At 37.2% G+C, this 18,403-nt stretch overlaps 2 protein-coding genes across 4 annotated transcripts; one reads left to right on the forward strand and one right to left on the reverse strand.

Moving 5' to 3' along the window:
* Positions 1-444: 444 nt before the first annotated feature.
* Positions 445-15,953, forward strand: LOC126751935 (ethanolaminephosphotransferase 1). Of its 3 annotated transcripts, XM_050462393.1 has the most exons (10): positions 445-739; positions 3,533-3,780; positions 9,540-9,608; positions 10,059-10,242; positions 10,844-11,100; positions 11,531-11,688; positions 11,785-11,965; positions 12,681-12,890; positions 13,040-13,081; positions 15,632-15,953. In XM_050462393.1, exons 2-10 carry the CDS (start codon positions 3,724-3,726, stop codon positions 15,707-15,709), a joined length of 1,236 nt encoding a protein of 411 aa, XP_050318350.1. In that variant the 5' UTR covers positions 445-739; positions 3,533-3,723; the 3' UTR covers positions 15,710-15,953. The 3 variants fall into 3 exon arrangements, with proteins under 3 accessions (XP_050318350.1, XP_050318348.1, XP_050318349.1); XM_050462391.1 differs by lacking the exon at positions 15,632-15,953 and having other exon boundaries at positions 446-739; positions 13,040-14,669; XM_050462392.1 differs by lacking the exons at positions 445-739; positions 15,632-15,953 and adding an exon at positions 3,228-3,305 and having other exon boundaries at positions 13,040-14,669.
* On the reverse strand, positions 15,766-17,690 carry LOC126751936 (uncharacterized). The gene is made up of 4 exons (XM_050462394.1): positions 17,159-17,690; positions 16,824-17,053; positions 16,324-16,500; positions 15,766-16,252 (listed from the first exon to the last, which is right to left on the reverse strand). Exons 1-4 carry the CDS (start codon positions 17,363-17,365, stop codon positions 15,985-15,987), a joined length of 882 nt encoding a protein of 293 aa, XP_050318351.1. The 5' UTR covers positions 17,366-17,690; the 3' UTR covers positions 15,766-15,984.
* Positions 17,691-18,403: the final 713 nt, after the last annotated feature.

Genomic DNA, 18,403 nt, shown 5'->3' on the forward strand with positions numbered 1-18,403 from the left:
ATAATAGGCAATAATAATGTGAGTGGAAGCAAACGCTTGCTGATAAAAGTATGTGTTTAAGAGCCAGCAGATCAGCGTACTACACATTTGACAACACACATACACACACACACACAAGCAAAGACTGAATGCGAACTTACAGCAAAAGCAGAAGACTGCCCGCGCGAAAGAAGCTATTGTTACTGTAGGCGACGTCAAAGGCAAAACAGCGATTGGAGGCCGCATGGACTGAGTACGATTGGGGTTTTCACTACCAAGCAGTCAGTCGGAAGTTCGTATATTCATACAAGCATAATCTTATGTTCGTACATACACACATACACACATATATGCCAACATATGTACAAGCGTGTGAAGGAATAATCGCGTCCCAGTGTCGTAGCTCATTTATTGCGGCTTCTGCGTTTGTTTCTCATTTTGCCATTGCTTTTGTGCTCTTCTGGCGATTGCCAGTCAGTCTTGAACAAAGCCGCGAGCCGTTAATGTCGATCTCCAGTAGTCGACACACGTCTGCTTTCCGTGCCAGTAGTCAGTGCGTGCGTGTGGCTGTATTCGCGTCGCCTGGAATGACTGTTGTCCTTTCCTACCTGATACCTCGTGCTTAGTCTTTCTTCTTTGCGTCGCGCGCCGTGCTATTGCGCGTCATATTCGTAACTTATTTGTTATTGTATAACCGGTCGCCTTATTCTTTGTCAGACATTTGCCGGTTCAAACCGAAAAGGAAGCAGGCAATACACCGGTAAACTAAACTTTAAGAGCGGAATATGTCTCTGGCACAGTCATACGAACTTAAATGAGAGCGTCGTCGTGTAGAATATGAACATTTTCCCAGGCGCTTTGTCAATTAAACGAAATTAGCGCATTGTTGTAGTGAAGTTGTGCTTGAAAACAAAAGTGAAAAAGCAAATTTTCGCAATTTTCGTCGTTTGCGAAATACAGTGAAACGAAAGCTTTTAAAAATAAGTTTGCGCTTGCAAATGCAATCATTTGCTTCACAAAATCGTTCGCTGTTGCTTGACTGACGGCAGTCGTTTGTGGGGTTGCTTGCATATGACCTTCATGCAGAGTTATAAACATAAATCTTACATATTGTATTTATATGTACGTAGTCACACTGGTACACACTCGTCTGCCATGTCTTACAGCAATAAATAAAGCCAACATAATTATCCGCTTAAATTGATAGCCGCTCTTGAATGCACCATGTGCACTGCTCAGCTGCTGCTCTTGTTGTTCTCGGTTCCCATTGGTGACAGCGCTTTTGCTGCTTCACTCAAGCGGTTTAGCAGAGGCACAGTGGTGGCAGACAGAAAGTTCAACCCACTTGCATTTGCGGCTGAGTGCAGTTGGAAATCGAGGCTTACAAATATGTGGAAGAATCCAAATTAACTGTTGCTTCGAGAAAAATGACATGTGTGTAAGCACTGCTGTTACTTTGCAAGAGCTTATGGGGTTTATAAGAAGGTTTTATGCGGCAGAAGCTCAAACGGAGGTATGCAGGATCGCCGTAAAAAAGCCGCTTGACTATATATAAGTGTACTAAGTAGTTGGAAACCTTCTTTTAAACTCGACGGAGCCCGCCGTGGTCACTGTTAGTTCAAAAATAGTTTTTGAATTCAACTATGAAGAATAGCGATACGTCAGAAACGAAATGAACTGTCAAACTTGCTCTTCACTCATGACGTCACAAAGGCACATAATTCTCTTGATGTCAAACTCACTCCAAGAAAGCATCAAAGTTAATCACAATCTTCAAGTATTAATGCTAAAAATATCATCTTCACCGAATGCTCACCATTAATGTAATCTAGCTTAAAGCGAACATATTTAAACGAAAGTAAGAAGCAGATATATGTACGGGTTCACGGGTGCTTAGTTAGTCGTAAATCATAGTGGCATGCTAGCGTCATAAAGCACTCGTACACCATTCCAAAGTTAACTACAGTCATACACTAGCGGCTTTTCGATAATTATACCCCATAATGCCGGCAAGACATACACAAGTACACCGTTACTCGTAAGCAGCACAAAGTACACGTAACCCCAAACCCAAGTGTGCGATAAAGACCTTATTTTATAACCCACTGCAAAGGCGTATCTATGCGGGTTTATATATATCTGTTTTGGTTACCGCGGCTAAAACAGATAAAAGATAATAAAAATACTGCAGAGTTTGAAGTAAACAGTAGCAAAAGCTTTACAAATCTTAGCAATATGCCACAGTAGCTCAGTGTCTGCTTGAATGTCGACCGCCTCTACTGCCTAGCAGGTGTACTTGCCCAGCAGTGAAAGGCGATAGTAGGCAGGATAGATACTAGTTACTAGTTTAATGAGTCTGAAAGATTCAAAAATGTAAATTTGGAGCTGAAAATTGTAAAATGAGTTTTTAGGGATATTAGTGGTACCCATTTAACGGCGCAAACTTATGAAATTTATTGCAAACTTCGCCAAGTGGCAAAATCGCAAAACATATTTATATCTCATTTCATTGAGCCTTATCATATTTCTTGTGCTGTTAGGTTGGTTGACTAGTTTGTGATGGCATAATTCAAAGCAAAACTCCACAAATGAGATCCAGTACGATAAGCGCACCAGCGGGCTGACTAGTTCGATTTGTGCTTCATACTTGTTTTGAGGGGTAACTAGTTGATTTTCCTGCAGGGTATATGGAAGTATTTGCGTTGACAAGGCGGAAGTTTACCTTATCTGCCGCCTGAGCTTCAATGTCATGCAACACATACACACACGTGTAGTGTAGTTGAAGCCGGTCCACATTGTAGGGTGCGAGTTGGGCGCTTCATTGCTTTTACACTCTCGCGTGGAAAATAACAATTGGCAATTAAATAAAATCATAGAAACGTAAAGAATCACTTACGCAAGAGATGGATGATTCCGGTTTCTTTCAACGCTTCCTCGACAGTTGTGCATGTGTGCGTATGTGCGTATAATGATCGGCACGCTCGAGCGGTCTTATCACGTCACATTCGTTCGTTCAATGAATTTCACTCCGCTCTGCATCGCCTGCGTGCGGCTGTTGCTGGCGCAAAGTTGTTGTATACGCTAACCATTTCTCCGGTTGGCGCAGGCCATGAAATTGAATATTTTTTGTTTCAGCTTGAAAGTGGCAATAAATGCAGCGGCATTAACGGCACACGAAGCACAGCGCCAGCAATAAAAAACGGCGCCAATGACAAAAAGTAAGGCCGTAAGTGCGAAAACTAAAAAAGTTGTTGCCGAAGCAATAAAAAGTCTGCTCGTGTGCAAATTTGTGCTTTTGTGTGTGTGCAAATAGTTTTGCATGGAAGGTTCGTGCAACATATGTGAAGTGAAAAACCTGGCTTTTAAGTTTAAAGTGAAAATCCTGCAGTGTTGCTGTAATTCCAACGCGAATTCCCAGCACTCGCGAGAAATTCATTGCTCCATAGTGTTCAACAGCATAATGCAGCAAAAATATATTTAAAATAATAAAAATATTAAATACCTCGTTTGAAATTTCAACCTTTGAATGTTTTGTTTTTGTTTTTGTTTTAAGTTGCAGCGTGTTAAAGTGAAGATGTCAAGCGGTTTTGCGCCGCTAAGGGTCTAGTAGCATAAAAATATTACTACGTGACTATAATATATAAACTAGTAGAAACCAACAACAACTTTTTAAGCCAAAACCAGTACTCTACATTGAATCAAGCAAGTTGATAACGTTGGACACCACCACAAAAAGCAACAACCATGTTTGGCATTAAATATTTAACAGAGTCCCATTTAAAGGGCTTCGATCGATATAAGGTAAGTTCAATCAATATTGAGGTTACAAAAGTGCCATTATTTTAATAATAAATCGAATGATTTTATGAAAGAGTTTCGAGAATTAAGTTATTTATAACAGCATATTCAGTTATTTAGGGTTCTGATTTTCATTGAAGACAGTGATTTTATTGAGCAGTGTCATATATCGTCAGCTAAAATGCAAGACTACGTATCATCAAAAAAAAAATCCAAAATCGCTGTCTGATATAATAACCAATATATGTATAACTATTTTTAACCAAAATTGAAATTTTGTTTTAATATGCATGAGTATCTGATAACCAATATATTGGTTAGTCGAAAAAATCTTTTCGTATTTTGTCAATAGATGCCGTTGCAGTCGTATATCTCCAGTGCTACCAATCACATTGTGTCATATCATAGTTTTTAAAGGGTGATATTTTAAGCTTCATTTAAACAAAAAAATTAGATTCGAGGAAGTTGAAAAACAGTTACAGTTGTTCAAAAATTAGTGAAAATGATGATAAATTCGCTTTATTTTGAAATTCTGTATAAAAAAGCGCAGAACACAACGCAAGCCACCAATGAAATTTGTGAAGTTTACGAAGACGATGCTGTATAAGTTCGTGTAGCACAACAATGGTTCTTCCGTTCTATAAATTTCGATGTAAAAGATGCGCCTCGCATCCTATCTTTGAAAAAGTCGATGAAATTATGGAAAAGAATGACCAGGACCGTCACATAAGCAGCCATGACATCGCTAAGGAACTTAACATTTATCAGTAAACGGTTTCGAACCATTTAAAAAAAGCTCGATGTTTGGGTACCACATGAATTGTCTGTAAAAAATTTAATGGACCGAATGAACATCTGTGATTCTTTGCTGAAACGAAATGAAATCGAACCATTTCTGAAGCGAATGGTAACAGGAGACGAAAAGTGGATCAAGCACGCTAATAATGTGCGAAAAAGATCATGGTCCAAGCGTGGTGAAGCTCAAAAAATAGTCGCAGAGCCAGGATTGACGCCTCGAAAGGTTATACTGAGTGTTTGGTGGGATTAGAAAGGAATCATCCACTATGAGCTGCTACAGACTGATCGAATGATTGATTCTACATTTTACTGTCAACAACTGATGAGATTGAAGTAAGTAATCGAAAAAAATGGACAGAACTGATCAACAGTAAGGCTTCGTCTTCCATCAAAACAACGCTAGACCACACACATCTTTGATGACTTGGCAAAAAATGGGAGAGCTTGGTTGTGAAGTTTTGATGTATTTATCATATAGCCCTGACCTTGCACGATAGAAGTACCATTTGTTTCGGTCAATGCAGAACTCTCTTAATGGAGTAAAGTTGGCTTCAAGAGAAGCCTGCGAAAATTTCTTGTCGCAGTTTTTCGCCGAGAAACCAGAAAAGTTTCACGCTGATGGAATATTGTCTCTAGCGGAAAAATGGCAAAAAGTGATCGACCAAAATGGTACATATTTGGTTAATTAAAGTTCATTATAAATATAAAATAAATAAGTTGAAGTTTGATTATAAATACGAAAAGACTTTTTCGATTACCCAATATTAGCTTATATATACTTATATACATATATATAAATTGATTAATTCACCATTTCAATTATGGTTAAAGAATGGCTTACTCACTCATAATACAATGTTTACTTCATTAGTTGACTGCATTAAATATTTATATTTTTTTATAAACAAAAACCAAAAAGAATATATAAAATTTACAGACATAAATAAAGACACACCAACGCAGCAAAGAATCAATTATCAATGTTCCATTTAATGCGCAATCACGCCACTGAGTTTAGTATTGCCAACATACTTTGATTGAAATTAGTTTTTTTTTTTTTAATGAGCGTCTGGTACTCTATGTAAATAGAAACATAAATTGAATAACAAATAATATTAGACATTTAAGAAAATTTATACTTATACAAAAGCAAGCTTCAGCAGCCTCTGACTAATTTTGCGGCCAATGTTTAAGGCTTCACTGATATTATTGAAACAGAATTTTGAGTTACGTACACAGGTCTTTCATAGCAGAGTAGTACATAGTTTATTTTAAAATTTCAGATGAAACACAAATTTTCGGAAATCTGCATATATTTGTTGCGTATTCAGTTCAATTTGAGGTTTAAGAAATTATCTGCGTAGATTTTAGCTCAAAATTACTCATACGCCATGTTTTCACTTGCAAGCGCTGTTAAGTGTACGCTGTTATTTTTCAAAACAAATGAAATAGTAGACTTGGCAATCAACATACATATATGCCAAAAGCTATACTTTCCCACCGCATCTAATGTAAATATTTGTAGTTGTAATAAATAAATAAAGCTTGTTATTTAAGTCGGCAGTCAGAAAATTTTGTCCGTAAACACGTACAAGTGCACTGGTTGAGCGCATACTAGAAAATATTTATGCACCTACAATGCTCGCACATATATTTCCATGTTTACAACAATTGACAATTAAATTTAAATTGATGCATGGTGAACTTGCATGAATGGCAGTACAACAAGCAAATTAGTCGCATCAAAACGTCAAAGGCTGATGGATGAGTGGATTAGCGAGCATATAAATAGCGCTTTAAAGTGCTTGTAAAAATCGTAGACTGCGATGTAATGTATGTAGATTTCCTCATAACGCCATTTACCATACTTATGAATACATATGTATGTGTTAGTTGATTATATTTTTCTCGCGGCTGGCTTAATCGCACTCAGCCTTTGTTGTATTGGCTTTACAATGAATATAAATATGTATGTGAGTGACGAAAATAGAACTTACAGCATGTCAACAAATGGACGAATGAATAGTCAAAGTGATAACGCTGCTGTTTGATGGCCGCTTGTGCACGCTTCAGAGCGCTTATCTACAATTTGCTCATCCGTTCGCTGGCAAAAGTCATTGACCACACACAAGCATAAGTTGAATACGTATTGTATGTGTGTAGCATATTTAAATACACATTGCACAATGGGTGTCACATGCTATACTTCCGAAAAAGAACTTTTGAGCCGCATGGCAGACACTCACGTTTGCCAACGAGTGTGAGAATGATTTTTTATACAAATTTCCTTTTCGAAATTTTAATTTAAGGCCTTTGAAAAATTGATGTTATTAATACCTAGGCCAACGCTATATTCAAAAATGCAAAATTTCGTTATTGTGTGTGTGAGTATGCGCTCATTTCATTTGTTTCAACATTTCCTTGAGTGACTGCCAGTTTGAAATGTCCATGTACAATTGGCCGCCACAAATATTGAATTGTAAAATAATCGATTTTAAGCGACGTAAAGTGGGCGTTTATTAGTGAAAGTCATTTGCCTCACCCCCTCAAGCTTTTTTGTATATTGCGTGCTGTTAAATACACAACAACTCGCTTCAGTGTTCGATATATTATTTTCCAACAACTGCAAAAACATTGTAACATATAAAGAAATATTTATATTTGATGAAAAGGGAAAATATATTTTTTGTAGATTTGGTGCAGTTAAAATCAATAGCTTTTTCTGTTGGCTTTGTTTTTGTAGCACCGTCTGTTGATTCTTGCCACTGCGTGCACTCTTTTGTTTGTTTATTTGCAACACTGTGTGCCCTATTTGATAAAGTGCATGCTGCAGAATGATTTAATCACCTCAAATAAATTTTTTCCGCTCATTAGCGTTGGGCTTCTCGTTTGGCATATGCTGCAAATACATACATACACATATGTGACATATGCACTTGTTTACTAATTAACATATTTAATGAATTAAAAATTTATTATAGCAATGATTATAATCTCTTATGTAGCAGTATGTGCCAAGCTCAATTCTAATATAATCAGTTAGGAAAAGCAGAAGTAATTATACTGAATTGAAAAGCTGTGTTCGCTGTAAGCTTTAATGGCAGCTGCATTCATTCAATAAGTAACTGACTAAGATGTTTAAAATTGCCAATTTTATAGACAATATTAGAGTTAGTACTTCGGATTATATAACCAGTTTTTAGTAGTTTTTCAGTAGTTTTTCAATACCCAGTAATGCCAATGAGAGACTTATAGAGCGTAATTTCTGTTTTTAGAGAGGTATATAGTATGTTTCTCAATTGCGTACTGGTTTCAAAGCAGCACGTGTTGGTTAGAGTTATTCTGCGTTTGATACCTAAGCTTAGATTATTTTTGGAATTTATACTGGTTTCGAGATATACCAAGTCTTTAACTCATTCAAATGTATTGCTACCAACAGTGGTGTATTTTCCAAGATGCGTAGAATCTTTGTATGTGGCCTCCAGGTACTTTGTCCTGCCCTCGTTTACCACAAGACCAACATCTTTTGTTTCTTTTTCTAGGCTGGAAAAAGATGCTCTTTATTGTTAAGGAACACGATGCCAATAACATCTGCGTACTCCAGTGGCATTGTACTTTTAGAGTAGACGGTGCCTATCTGGTTGAAGCGGCACGTATCACTTTTTCCAGCATTATATTGAAAAGTACTCATACCTGGCATCGAATGGCGAGAGCGGTGCTTCGCGATTTCGATGGAGCTAAAGGTTGTGCTCAACTTCATTCAGCATAACCGTGTGAGTTTCGCAGGGGTACCAAATTTAGACATGACATCGAATAGGCAGCCTTCTTCTCTAGGATTTGACTTATTGTGAGAATCTAGAATCTGAAATATCTCAATTTTTTACCAGGTCTAAAACCACGTTGTTAAGATCCAATCAGTTTATTGACAATGAGCTTAAATCATTCATACAAGACTCTTGAAAGAAACTTATATGCGAAATCGAGCATGCTGTTCACGCGATAATTAGAGCCAGATTGCGGTATTTGACTACATGTGGTTAGGACACTGTACACTCATATTCCCATCATTGGGAACGTATTCATTACTAGACTCTGCTTTGCCGAATTACTGGGCCAAATCAACGTCGAGTTACAGAAAACACGGCTCAGATTTATTGCGTGTCAAATAGTGCTCTTCTACTATTCCAAGAAACCGGCTCATACTTTGTGGTCGCAATGGCCAAAATAGTCAAACTAAGTGCGAACTTTTCCCATACTTGACTTCCAAAGGTGAAAAAGTCACTCGCCTTCACGGAAGCCCACTTTGCAGACCTTCAGAAAATAGCTTAAAGAAATTGAAATATCACTGTCTACTAAAAGGAAGACTATATTGATAAATAAATCGCAATTTTTTCCAAAATTTTTGTTTTTGTTTTGCAGGCCAAGTACTTATCCGACCACATTTGTAAGATGGCTTCGAATCTGCTACCAAAAACTTCTTTGAACGCATCATAAAAGATTTTTCAAACGAAACACTCAGACTGCAGTTATTAATCCAACTTATTTTCAACTTTTTACTTCCATCTCCAGTCATTGCAAACTTGTATCTGGATAGATCTGTTGTGCTGTCGACAGAGTTCAAAGAAACGAAAACGTGTAGCTGCACTCGCTCGCTTCGACTTTCCATCAATCCCGCCTGAAGTGCGCTCTCACAAATGCTCGTACTCGTCTACTAACAAAAAATTCAATTACTGCCACTAGTCAATAATGTAGTAGTAGCACGCACAAAGTACGGCAGGGATTTATTTAAAAATTAATTGAAACTCGCGGTTTCAGCTGGCACTATTCATGAATATACAACTACAACTACATCTTTCCTTTACCATTTCGATTTATAATTATTTCAGCCATTTTAATGACTTTCCCCCATCCCTTGTCGGCTGTTTCATGTATCTTTATGTGTTTTTGTTTTTGTGTACTTTCAGTACAGCAGCATCGACACCGGCTACATCAGCGTCTATATCATGCATCCCTTCTGGAACTGGTGTGTTCAGGTGAGTTTCACGTGGAGTGCACAGGAGCGAGTCGGAAGAACCTTTGATCGCCGCAATCTTTGTGTTCAAGAGTTTGTACAGTGTTTGCATGCGTTGCTGGAGCATGTGAAAGTTTAATAAGCTGTGTTGTCTGTGTGTGTGTGTTTGTGTGTGCGCAGGAGTCGCTGCTATTTGAAATCCTTTATTTTTACCGGCCACAGCGTCTAAAACTAAAAACAAACCACTGCGTCAATTCCCAAACTGAAATCCGCATTTCGGGCTGCTTTGGCCGCAGTTGGAGGTTTGGTGTCCGGCTGCATAAGCAAACACGGATTTTTACGAGTTCTGTTTTAACAAAATGCAAGCGCTGGCACACACACACGCACAACATAAGCACTCGAACACATAACATAACTCTAACATAATCGTGTATGTATGTTTGTATGTAAATGGCGAAATGTTTTATTGCAGTTCCTGCCGAAATGGCTAGCACCGAACCTCATCACATTCACCGGCTTCCTGTTGACCGTGGTCAATTTCATTTTAATTGCATATTACGATTGGGACTTTCAGGGCGCCAACCACGAAGTGCACACGGTGCCGCGCTGGGTTTGGTCAGTGGCCGCCATTAATATTTTACTTTACTACAATTTAGGTGAGTTTCGCAGCACTGTTGGGTTGGTCGGTGTGCTAGAGAATGCAAACTTGCGCGCGATTGTCAAATTTTATGACTTTTTCTAATGTATACTTTTTTTGTTTAAATTTTCCAAAAATTGTACATACAAAGTAGGCAATCGAAAAAGACTTTTCGTATTTTGTCAATATTTGTCATTGCAGTCGTATATCTCCAGTACTACCAATCACATTGTGTCATACCATATAGTGTTGGAAAGGTGAGATTTTAAGCTTCGTCTAACCAAAAAAAAAATTAAACTCGTGGAAGTTGAAAAAAAGTTACAGCTGTTCAAAAATATAAAAGAAAATAAGTTGAAGTTTCATTATAAATACGAAAAGACTTTTTCGACTACCCAATATGATGTTACCAGTTGAATGCATTTATTTGCTCACCACTGTAGCTCCTGTTGTTTGCATATGACTCACTTAAACGTGCCCGGTAATTTGGCAATGGCGCAAAGTTTCAAATTGAGTGCTATCCCGTTTGCACAAAATTTTGTTGCATACTTTTTAGCGCCGACCACCTTGTATACGTTTAATATTCATTTTACCTCTACTCCGCGTCTCTATTTTCCCCGCAGATGGCATGGATGGCAAGCAGGCACGACGCACTGGCACCAGCGGTCCGCTGGGCGAGCTCTTCGACCACGGCTTGGACTCTTACTCCGCTGTGCTGATACCAATTTATATGTTTTCGTTGTTTGGCACCAACGATTTGCCGCCGATTCACATGTTCTTCGTTATATGGAATGTTTTTCTTAATTTTTATTTGACACACGTCGAAAAGTACAACACCGGCGTGATGTTCCTGCCATGGGGCTACGACTGCACGATGTGGGTAAGCTTACCGAACAAGAAAAACTGCCGCATTTGAATGGTGTAGCATCAGCGTAGCGTTGACTGCTATGAGCGCTTAATATAATGCGAAGCAGAAGAGTTTTCACATTTTATTTAAAGTCAAAGCCTTATGCCATAAAAGTAGTCCCCGCAGGACTTTTTCAAATGGCATATGGCTTGGAACTTAAAAGTTGTGCGGTCGGTCTTTGGTTCTGCGTAAACAGTGTGGCATATTTAAGTGCAATAAACGTTGCAAAAAATATGAAACTTTCTGTTCACTCGTTGCCAAGGCGACACATTGTGTACAACATTTCTTTTGTTTTGATGTCACTTTGTTCTTGACAGAGACCGTTACATAAAGTAGCAGCTAAAATTTTACAAAATCATTAACTGTAAATAAAATGACAATTTTTTACAAATTAATTTGACAGGGCGTCAGCTTGATGCTGTTCTTCACCACACTTGTCGGCCCGGAAATTTGGCACGCGCGCCCCTTCTTGGGCCTCAGTATGGCCAACCTATTCGAGATTGTGCTGATTGGTTCGGCCATGGTGAGCAGTCATCCAATCATCATCAAAAATATTTATTTGTAAGTACTTGTCTTCTTTCAAGTCTGAACATGATACATGACATTTTCCACGCATATCTCAAGTTGCCCACATTCATATGCTGTTTTCATTTGCAGATCATACAAAAATAAAACCGGCAAAATGCGCCCATTCTTGGAGGCGGCGCGCCCACTCTTCCCCTTCTTGTGGCTCTTCGTAATCACAACGTTCTGGTGCTTCTACTCGCGCAACAGCATCATCGATCTGTCGCCGCGCATCATCTTCATACTCTTCGGCACGTTATTTTCCAATATAGCGGTAAGTGCTTGTGTACTTGGTTGCGGTTATGTGCATGAATGCACACTTTGCTATCTGCCAAATAATGCCTCCCACACAATTGATTGTGGCTTAAAGCTAGTGAAGTGTAAAGGCAAGTACTTGTAAGCGATAAAGCAAATCGGGACATGAGAAAGATTGAGTCGAAATGAAATGCAACGCGAGTCGCAAATAACTTGTAGACAGTGGCTAGTAGACTTTCGGTTTGAACTTGTAAAATACTAAGCATTCACTATTATTTACTATATAGTTCCATAATTATTTTTTTCACTCCTCACTTCAAAATGATTTTTTTTTAATATTTTGCTATTTTGTTACTTACTATGAGTCTGAGTAAAAGACACTTCCTTACAGTTTCAAACAAATCATACACGATAACGCTTTCGCAGCCAAATCATTGCATACTTTCAGGGTTCCACGCCTAACACCACTAATTTCCTATTGTGTCTCTCCCGAAGTGCAATTAATATGACGATCATATTTTTCGCTTTAAGCCAGCAATACTGCTTATCGCTCAGCTGAGTGCCACTCACGAGTTTAATGACTTCGCTGCCGTGTTGTTGGCGAGACAATGTATTGCGCTCTATTCATTTTCAAATATCAGCCACTTGTAACACTTTCAGCAGTCTAGCTGCCCAGAGTTATGTGTGTTCTAATATTTTTATTATTACATATTTGCTTCGTTTTTCGCAAATAGTGTCGCTTGATAGTGGCGCAAATGTCCGATGTGCGCTGTGACGGCTTCAATCTGCTGCTGTGGCCACTCTTGGCCACTGTGGCGGCCTCCTGTTTCCCCTGGTATGAGCAGCTGCTGGGCAGCGAAATTAGCGCCGACATGGAATGCTGGATCCTGCAAGCCTTAACGATTTTCGTCACCATAGCACATCTGCATTACGGAAAAAGGGTGGTAAGTACACATGTGCGACTCAAAAGTTAAGAAAAATTAACTTAAAAACTGTTTTGGTATAAATTTTTTTTAGTTAATTTGAGTTTGTTTCTACTAAAGAAATTCTCATGCTGCTTAGTTTTTAATACTCCGCATTTAATTTTTTTCAGGTTTGCGAGATGTGCGACCATTTCAACATTCGTTGCTTCAAAGTAAGATACACTTCCTATATGCAACACAAAACAGTAACAAATAACCTACCAAAGAACTTAGGAGCGGTAAACAACTCTCATAAATCAACACAATTAACCGAGTCATTATTGAGTAAACGTTCAGTTAATAATAAAAATGGGCCAATTCAAAGCAAACTGTCATAACTTGAGTAATTAACATCATATCACATTATATAAAATGATACAATTTGTTTTAACGTCACGAATTTATACCACTTGTCATATATTATACCATTTAAGATCTCCATTTATTACTAAGCACAAAAGTTGAGGGGCATTTGAGGGTTTCTTAGGCTAAATCTCGAGTTCAATATATAGTACATATAGTATGTATATACATACATATATACAAAGAAAATTACGGACGGACGGAAATTCGAGTAAATATATACACAAGAAAGAGTTGAAATGCCAAAGTTCAATAGGACAAAGATAACCGAAAGTTAGTTGCCGAATCAAGGTGTTGATGACGTATAATAAATATCGTGCCTCAGCTCGTTTTTGTTGCGGTTTTTGAGAGCGATATTAGGTATATATTAAGATATTATAAGATTTATTCAATCTTTTCGACATCTCAAGCGTTTTATGGGTTGAATATTACCCAAATCAAATATAATTAAATATATCGTCACCTAAAATGCAAAATAATGTAACATCACTTTTCATAAGTTTCCAGGTGTAAGAGAAGCGATGTAATAGAAACCACTCATATTAAAACAAAATTTGTGTTTTGGTTATAAAATGGTTATATATTGCTTATATATTGGTTATATATTCGGTATATATTGGTTATATATTGGTTATATCTGACAACGGAGGCTGAAAATTTTATGTTGCATATATGTATGTTACACGATGTGGTGAATCGTAAGCAATAAAAAAAATAATTTAAATTTTTTTGATGATACGTTGGTGGCATTTTAGGTGACGGTATGTAATTGTACATATATTTAGAATATATTGAATATATTATCACGAGTTTAGTAAAGTAAGCAGCATCATAGTTGCTAACCATATATTATGTGAATATATAATTTTATAAGTGAAACCTGGTTAATTCTAGTTTTGGTAAGTCTCATAAGCACTAACGAATATTATAGCGGGAAGTTTACAGTGTAATTAATACTTGGCGTACTAACAACAAAAACAATAAAACAACAACGACTATTAACTAGAACATAAGCTAGCATATTGAAGGTGTAGTTAAGATAAATCTGAAAATAAAGCAAGTTGGTATACAAGTTTGGAATGCACAGGCAAAGATAAATGTGTTTTCTACTAAAATTGAAAAAAAAAAAAATAATTTAAAATTTTTTGACAAAGAAGTGATCCTTATTATATAGACTTCATATTTTGCTAGTCACTATAGAAATACATATCTACACAAATGCAACTCTGAACTTATCTAACAAATACTGAAGTCAAATAATAAATATACGTAAATGACTATTTTTAGAAAAAAAACTCAAAGTTTTTCATTGCTTGGGTTGATTTGGTTTACAAGCACAGATTTGTCGCTTTGACTCAAATGTGTTTCTGGAAAAGCATGTATACACGCTGTGACAAATATACCAATATAAGTTGAAGTGTGATCATACACGCTGTGACAAATATACCAATATAAGTTGAAGTGTGATTAGAAATACGAAAAGACTTTTTCGACTACCCAATATTTCGTACTGATTTCTACCATTATTGTTTGCCTAACGCATCAGTTATCCTTTCCTAAAATATAACCAGTGCTATACCGTGAACCATTGCACTATTTATCCAGAATTTTTATTTTTTCGTCCTTTCTCCAAACATCTTTCATATATATTATATATGTATCTATGTGCTGTGCGTGTGATATTTTTATTTTTTTTCGCATTTTATAAAATATGCGCCGCTATAATTGCTGCAGACACTAATTGCTTTATGCTTCCGTAACGCCGAAATGGAAATTTAATTATGCTCATAAATAATAAACTGCCTGTTAGATTTCCATTGACGTGCTCGCTTAATGCATTAACTGGATATATGTATTATATGTGCAGTAGTTTTGTTGCTTGAGTTGATTTATGTAAATTAATATTAAACATTTATTTATATTTTAATTGAATTATTCTTATGCAATAACAATAACTTATTGTACAACTCTAGAAAAGCAGATAAATAAAATGAAGGTTGAAAGCCTGCATAAAGCTACTAAAGTTGCATGCAATACAAAGCCTTGAAGTACTATGAAGAATCCTATTAAAAATACTAAAAATTATTCTTCATTACTATCAGTTTGAGTATCAAAACTATATATATTAATTAATTAAAATATGGTCTGCATTTACGTTCTATGTCCTTAGATTTATTTTACTATTGCTCAAATAATCTCTTGCATGCTATATTTGCTCACTATAACGCCTACTAAATATACATATGTACAAGTACATATTCGCATGCCGACCAAATGGGATAACTCTATAGCGAAACTAAAGACATAAATTCCTTCCTCTTGCCCATTTTATTTTTAAATTCGCCTTAAAACTTTTGTAGATTACAAAGCAAATGGAAGCGGCGCGTGCGGCAGCATCGCACGACCATGAGCTTCGACGCAACTCAACGCCGGTTTGAGCGTACTTCTGCAACAAAAACAAGCGCCACCGACGCCCTAACCAAAACCAAAGAGATAATGCCAAAAACGATATTTAATTTAGCCTCACGGTACAATTTGAATGCCGTTACTATCTTAACCAAATAAAGAATTTAAGTGTCATATAAACAATGTATGCAAACTTACTTATTATCTACAGTTATTTGTTGTAAAAACGGTAGTTTGTAAGTGACTGTTAAATAAATACAAATAAATTTTATCTAATTTATTGTTGTTTGTTTGCTTTTTTTAATTGTTATCGCTCCTTTGCCTCCAGCTCGTCGGACCAGATCTCGCTGTTTTCGCTGCGTTTTGTTCTAAAAATGTAAGTGGTGCCGACTTTTCTGAAATTCAGTTTCGTGAATAGCGCAATGGATGCCGAATTGCCGTAACTTATCATAGTGGTGGCGTCGTCGCCGGCCTGCGCAAACTGTCGCGACAAAAAGTGTACCATTGCGCCGGCCAGACCACGCCCTCGGTGCGCATCCCGTACGTGTAGCATGCCGAGTAGACCCAGATTGCATCTGTTCAGACAATAGAAAATATTTAGAGTAAAATGCATTTGGATATGTAGCTGAGCTGTGGGTAAGCTTGCCTTATGCACCAGCCTATCAGTTCACCAGTTGATTTCAAATAAATGCCAATATTGTAGTTGTACTTAATGAGTCGTTTGATGAACGCCAAACTGCCTTTGGCACGTGAATACCAAATATTATCTACAATAACAGCTTCGTCTGGTGCTAGCGGGCGGAACTCATACTCCGGTGAGACGCTGGAAATGTTACCAAAGATATGAGTTAGCGAACGAAATGAAATGAAGGATAAGGAAATGAAGACTAATGAAGAATACGGAAATTCTGAAAAAGGACATGAAAAAGAAAGGAAATAAAAGATAAGGAAATGAAGTATAAGAAAGTGAAGTTTAAGGAAATAAGAGAATAAGTAATGAAGCATAAGGAAATAAAAGGATAAGAAAATGAAGCAAAAGTATAAACGTTGCTAAGATCGCTGGTTCTACGACATCGGAGTGAACCCGCATTTACCAAATATTCGGTTAAACGCTGCCAAATAAACTGAGTTTTATGCCTCACTTACCTCACTTCTAATTCCAAAGCCTCTGCTCTGGGCATAATCATTATTTGCAGCCGCACTATGTCGATGAGTAAATTCAAGTCTGTTAGTATTTTGAAAATAGTATCGTGGTGTATGTCCGGCACGCCAGTCATTTTATAACCGCGACTCCAGTCAAGCTGTAGTAAGGCGGTTCTCAATTCAGTTGCAGCTTCGGCAGTATCTAAGGCATTTACCATCAATTGATAGCGATCCTGCACAAATATTGAAAATACTCTTGAATCGATTTTATGTTTTTATTAAGTTTTAAGCTTTTTTGGTTTTGCTACTTCTGTGCTTGCAAACTCTCACGCACTCACCACTATCAAATAGAGTCCGCTCTTTCTCCAAACATCTGGCAGTGTGTAAATCTTGATATGCTTCTGTTGTGGGTCTCTTTCGAACCAGCTGATGTAGTTGCCCAGCGTCTGATAGCCAATCAATTGCGTTATGCCACATGCTTTATACAGCTCACGCATCGATCTCAAATCGTCGATTTTGTTTAAAGTTATTAATAGATTTGTCATTGCGGCGGTTATGCGCTGTAGAACTCGCAATTCTTACTGTACTCTAATTGATTTCAAATGCAACTGAATGCCCTTGTACCTGGATAAGTGGGTGGCCACCGAATATGTTTATAATAACAACGAACTGCTTGTGAGCGTTGTGCTGAGCTTCACAAACATTTTATTCCGGGTTTCAATTACAAGGCCACATGTAATAATCAGCACATTGTCATTGAGCGAATACAAGTTGTAATAAAAAGCTGTGGTCTCACATAAGCAATCTCCCCGTTTACGAGTTCATTGAAACTAAGAGTAAGAGTTGCCGCACTAATTTTAAGTATATCACTGAATAGGAGAGTGCCATGTAATTTCTTGGCTCTATATAAAAGAGTGAAAATGTTTGGTTTCTCTCAATAACTATAGTGTACTCTTCATATTCATTGATCGGCTAAAGACAAAAAAGAGAGCTCTCTCTTTCTTTACATTGTGAGATTACAAGTATGTTTGTTGGTAACGAAAAAAAAAACGAGAAAATGCATTTCTTTCAGTAACTATGTGTTCTTTCGGAGATTATGTTATTACCTTAAGCAGTAATCCATGTCGAATTTCGTGAAGCTACCACGTCAAATGCGAAAGTTTTCCATACAAGAACTTGATTCTGATCGTTCAGTTTGTACGGCAGCTATATGTTATAGTGGTCCGATATCGGCAGTTCCGACAAATGAGCATCTCCTTGAAGAGAAAATGACGTTTACAAAATTTCAAAACGATATCTTAAAAACTGGGGGCTAGTTCGTATATATACAGACAGACGGACAGACAGACAGACAGACAGACGGGCATGGCAAAATGACTCAGCTCAACGTACTGATCATTTATGTATATATATATTTTATAGGGTCTCCGACGCTTCCTTCTGGGTGTTACAAACTTCATGACAAACTTAATATACCCTGTATAGGGTATAACAAAAAAAAAATAAATAAAAATAAAAAACATGAAACGTATGTCAGTTGAGCGCATAATTTTGTATATATTATCTTCGATGCTTCATTGCGT

The sequence above is a fragment of the Bactrocera neohumeralis genome, chromosome 3, assembly GCF_024586455.1.
Source record: "Bactrocera neohumeralis isolate Rockhampton chromosome 3, APGP_CSIRO_Bneo_wtdbg2-racon-allhic-juicebox.fasta_v2, whole genome shotgun sequence".
Taxonomy (NCBI): domain Eukaryota; kingdom Metazoa; phylum Arthropoda; class Insecta; order Diptera; family Tephritidae; genus Bactrocera; species Bactrocera neohumeralis.

Bases quoted from the DNA above. Each gene is read 5' to 3' on its own strand.
- LOC126751935 (XM_050462391.1), top strand. From the start codon at position 3,724: ATGTTTGGCATTAAATATTTAACAGAGTCCCATTTAAAGGGCTTCGAT. The intron at 9,609-10,058 runs GTGAGTTTCACG...GTTTTATTGCAG, and splicing joins TCTGGAACTGGTGTGTTCAG to TTCCTGCCGAAATGGCTAGC. The intron at 10,243-10,843 runs GTGAGTTTCGCA...TTTTCCCCGCAG, and splicing joins TTTACTTTACTACAATTTAG to ATGGCATGGATGGCAAGCAG.
- LOC126751936 (XM_050462394.1), bottom strand. From the start codon at position 17,365: ATGACAAATCTATTAATAACTTTAAACAAAATCGACGATTTGAGATCG. The intron at 16,501-16,823 runs GTAAGTGAGGCA...TAACATTTCCAG, and splicing joins GCTTTGGAATTAGAAGTGAG to CGTCTCACCGGAGTATGAGT. The intron at 16,253-16,323 runs GCAAGCTTACCC...TTGTCTGAACAG, and splicing joins CTGATAGGCTGGTGCATAAG to ATGCAATCTGGGTCTACTCG.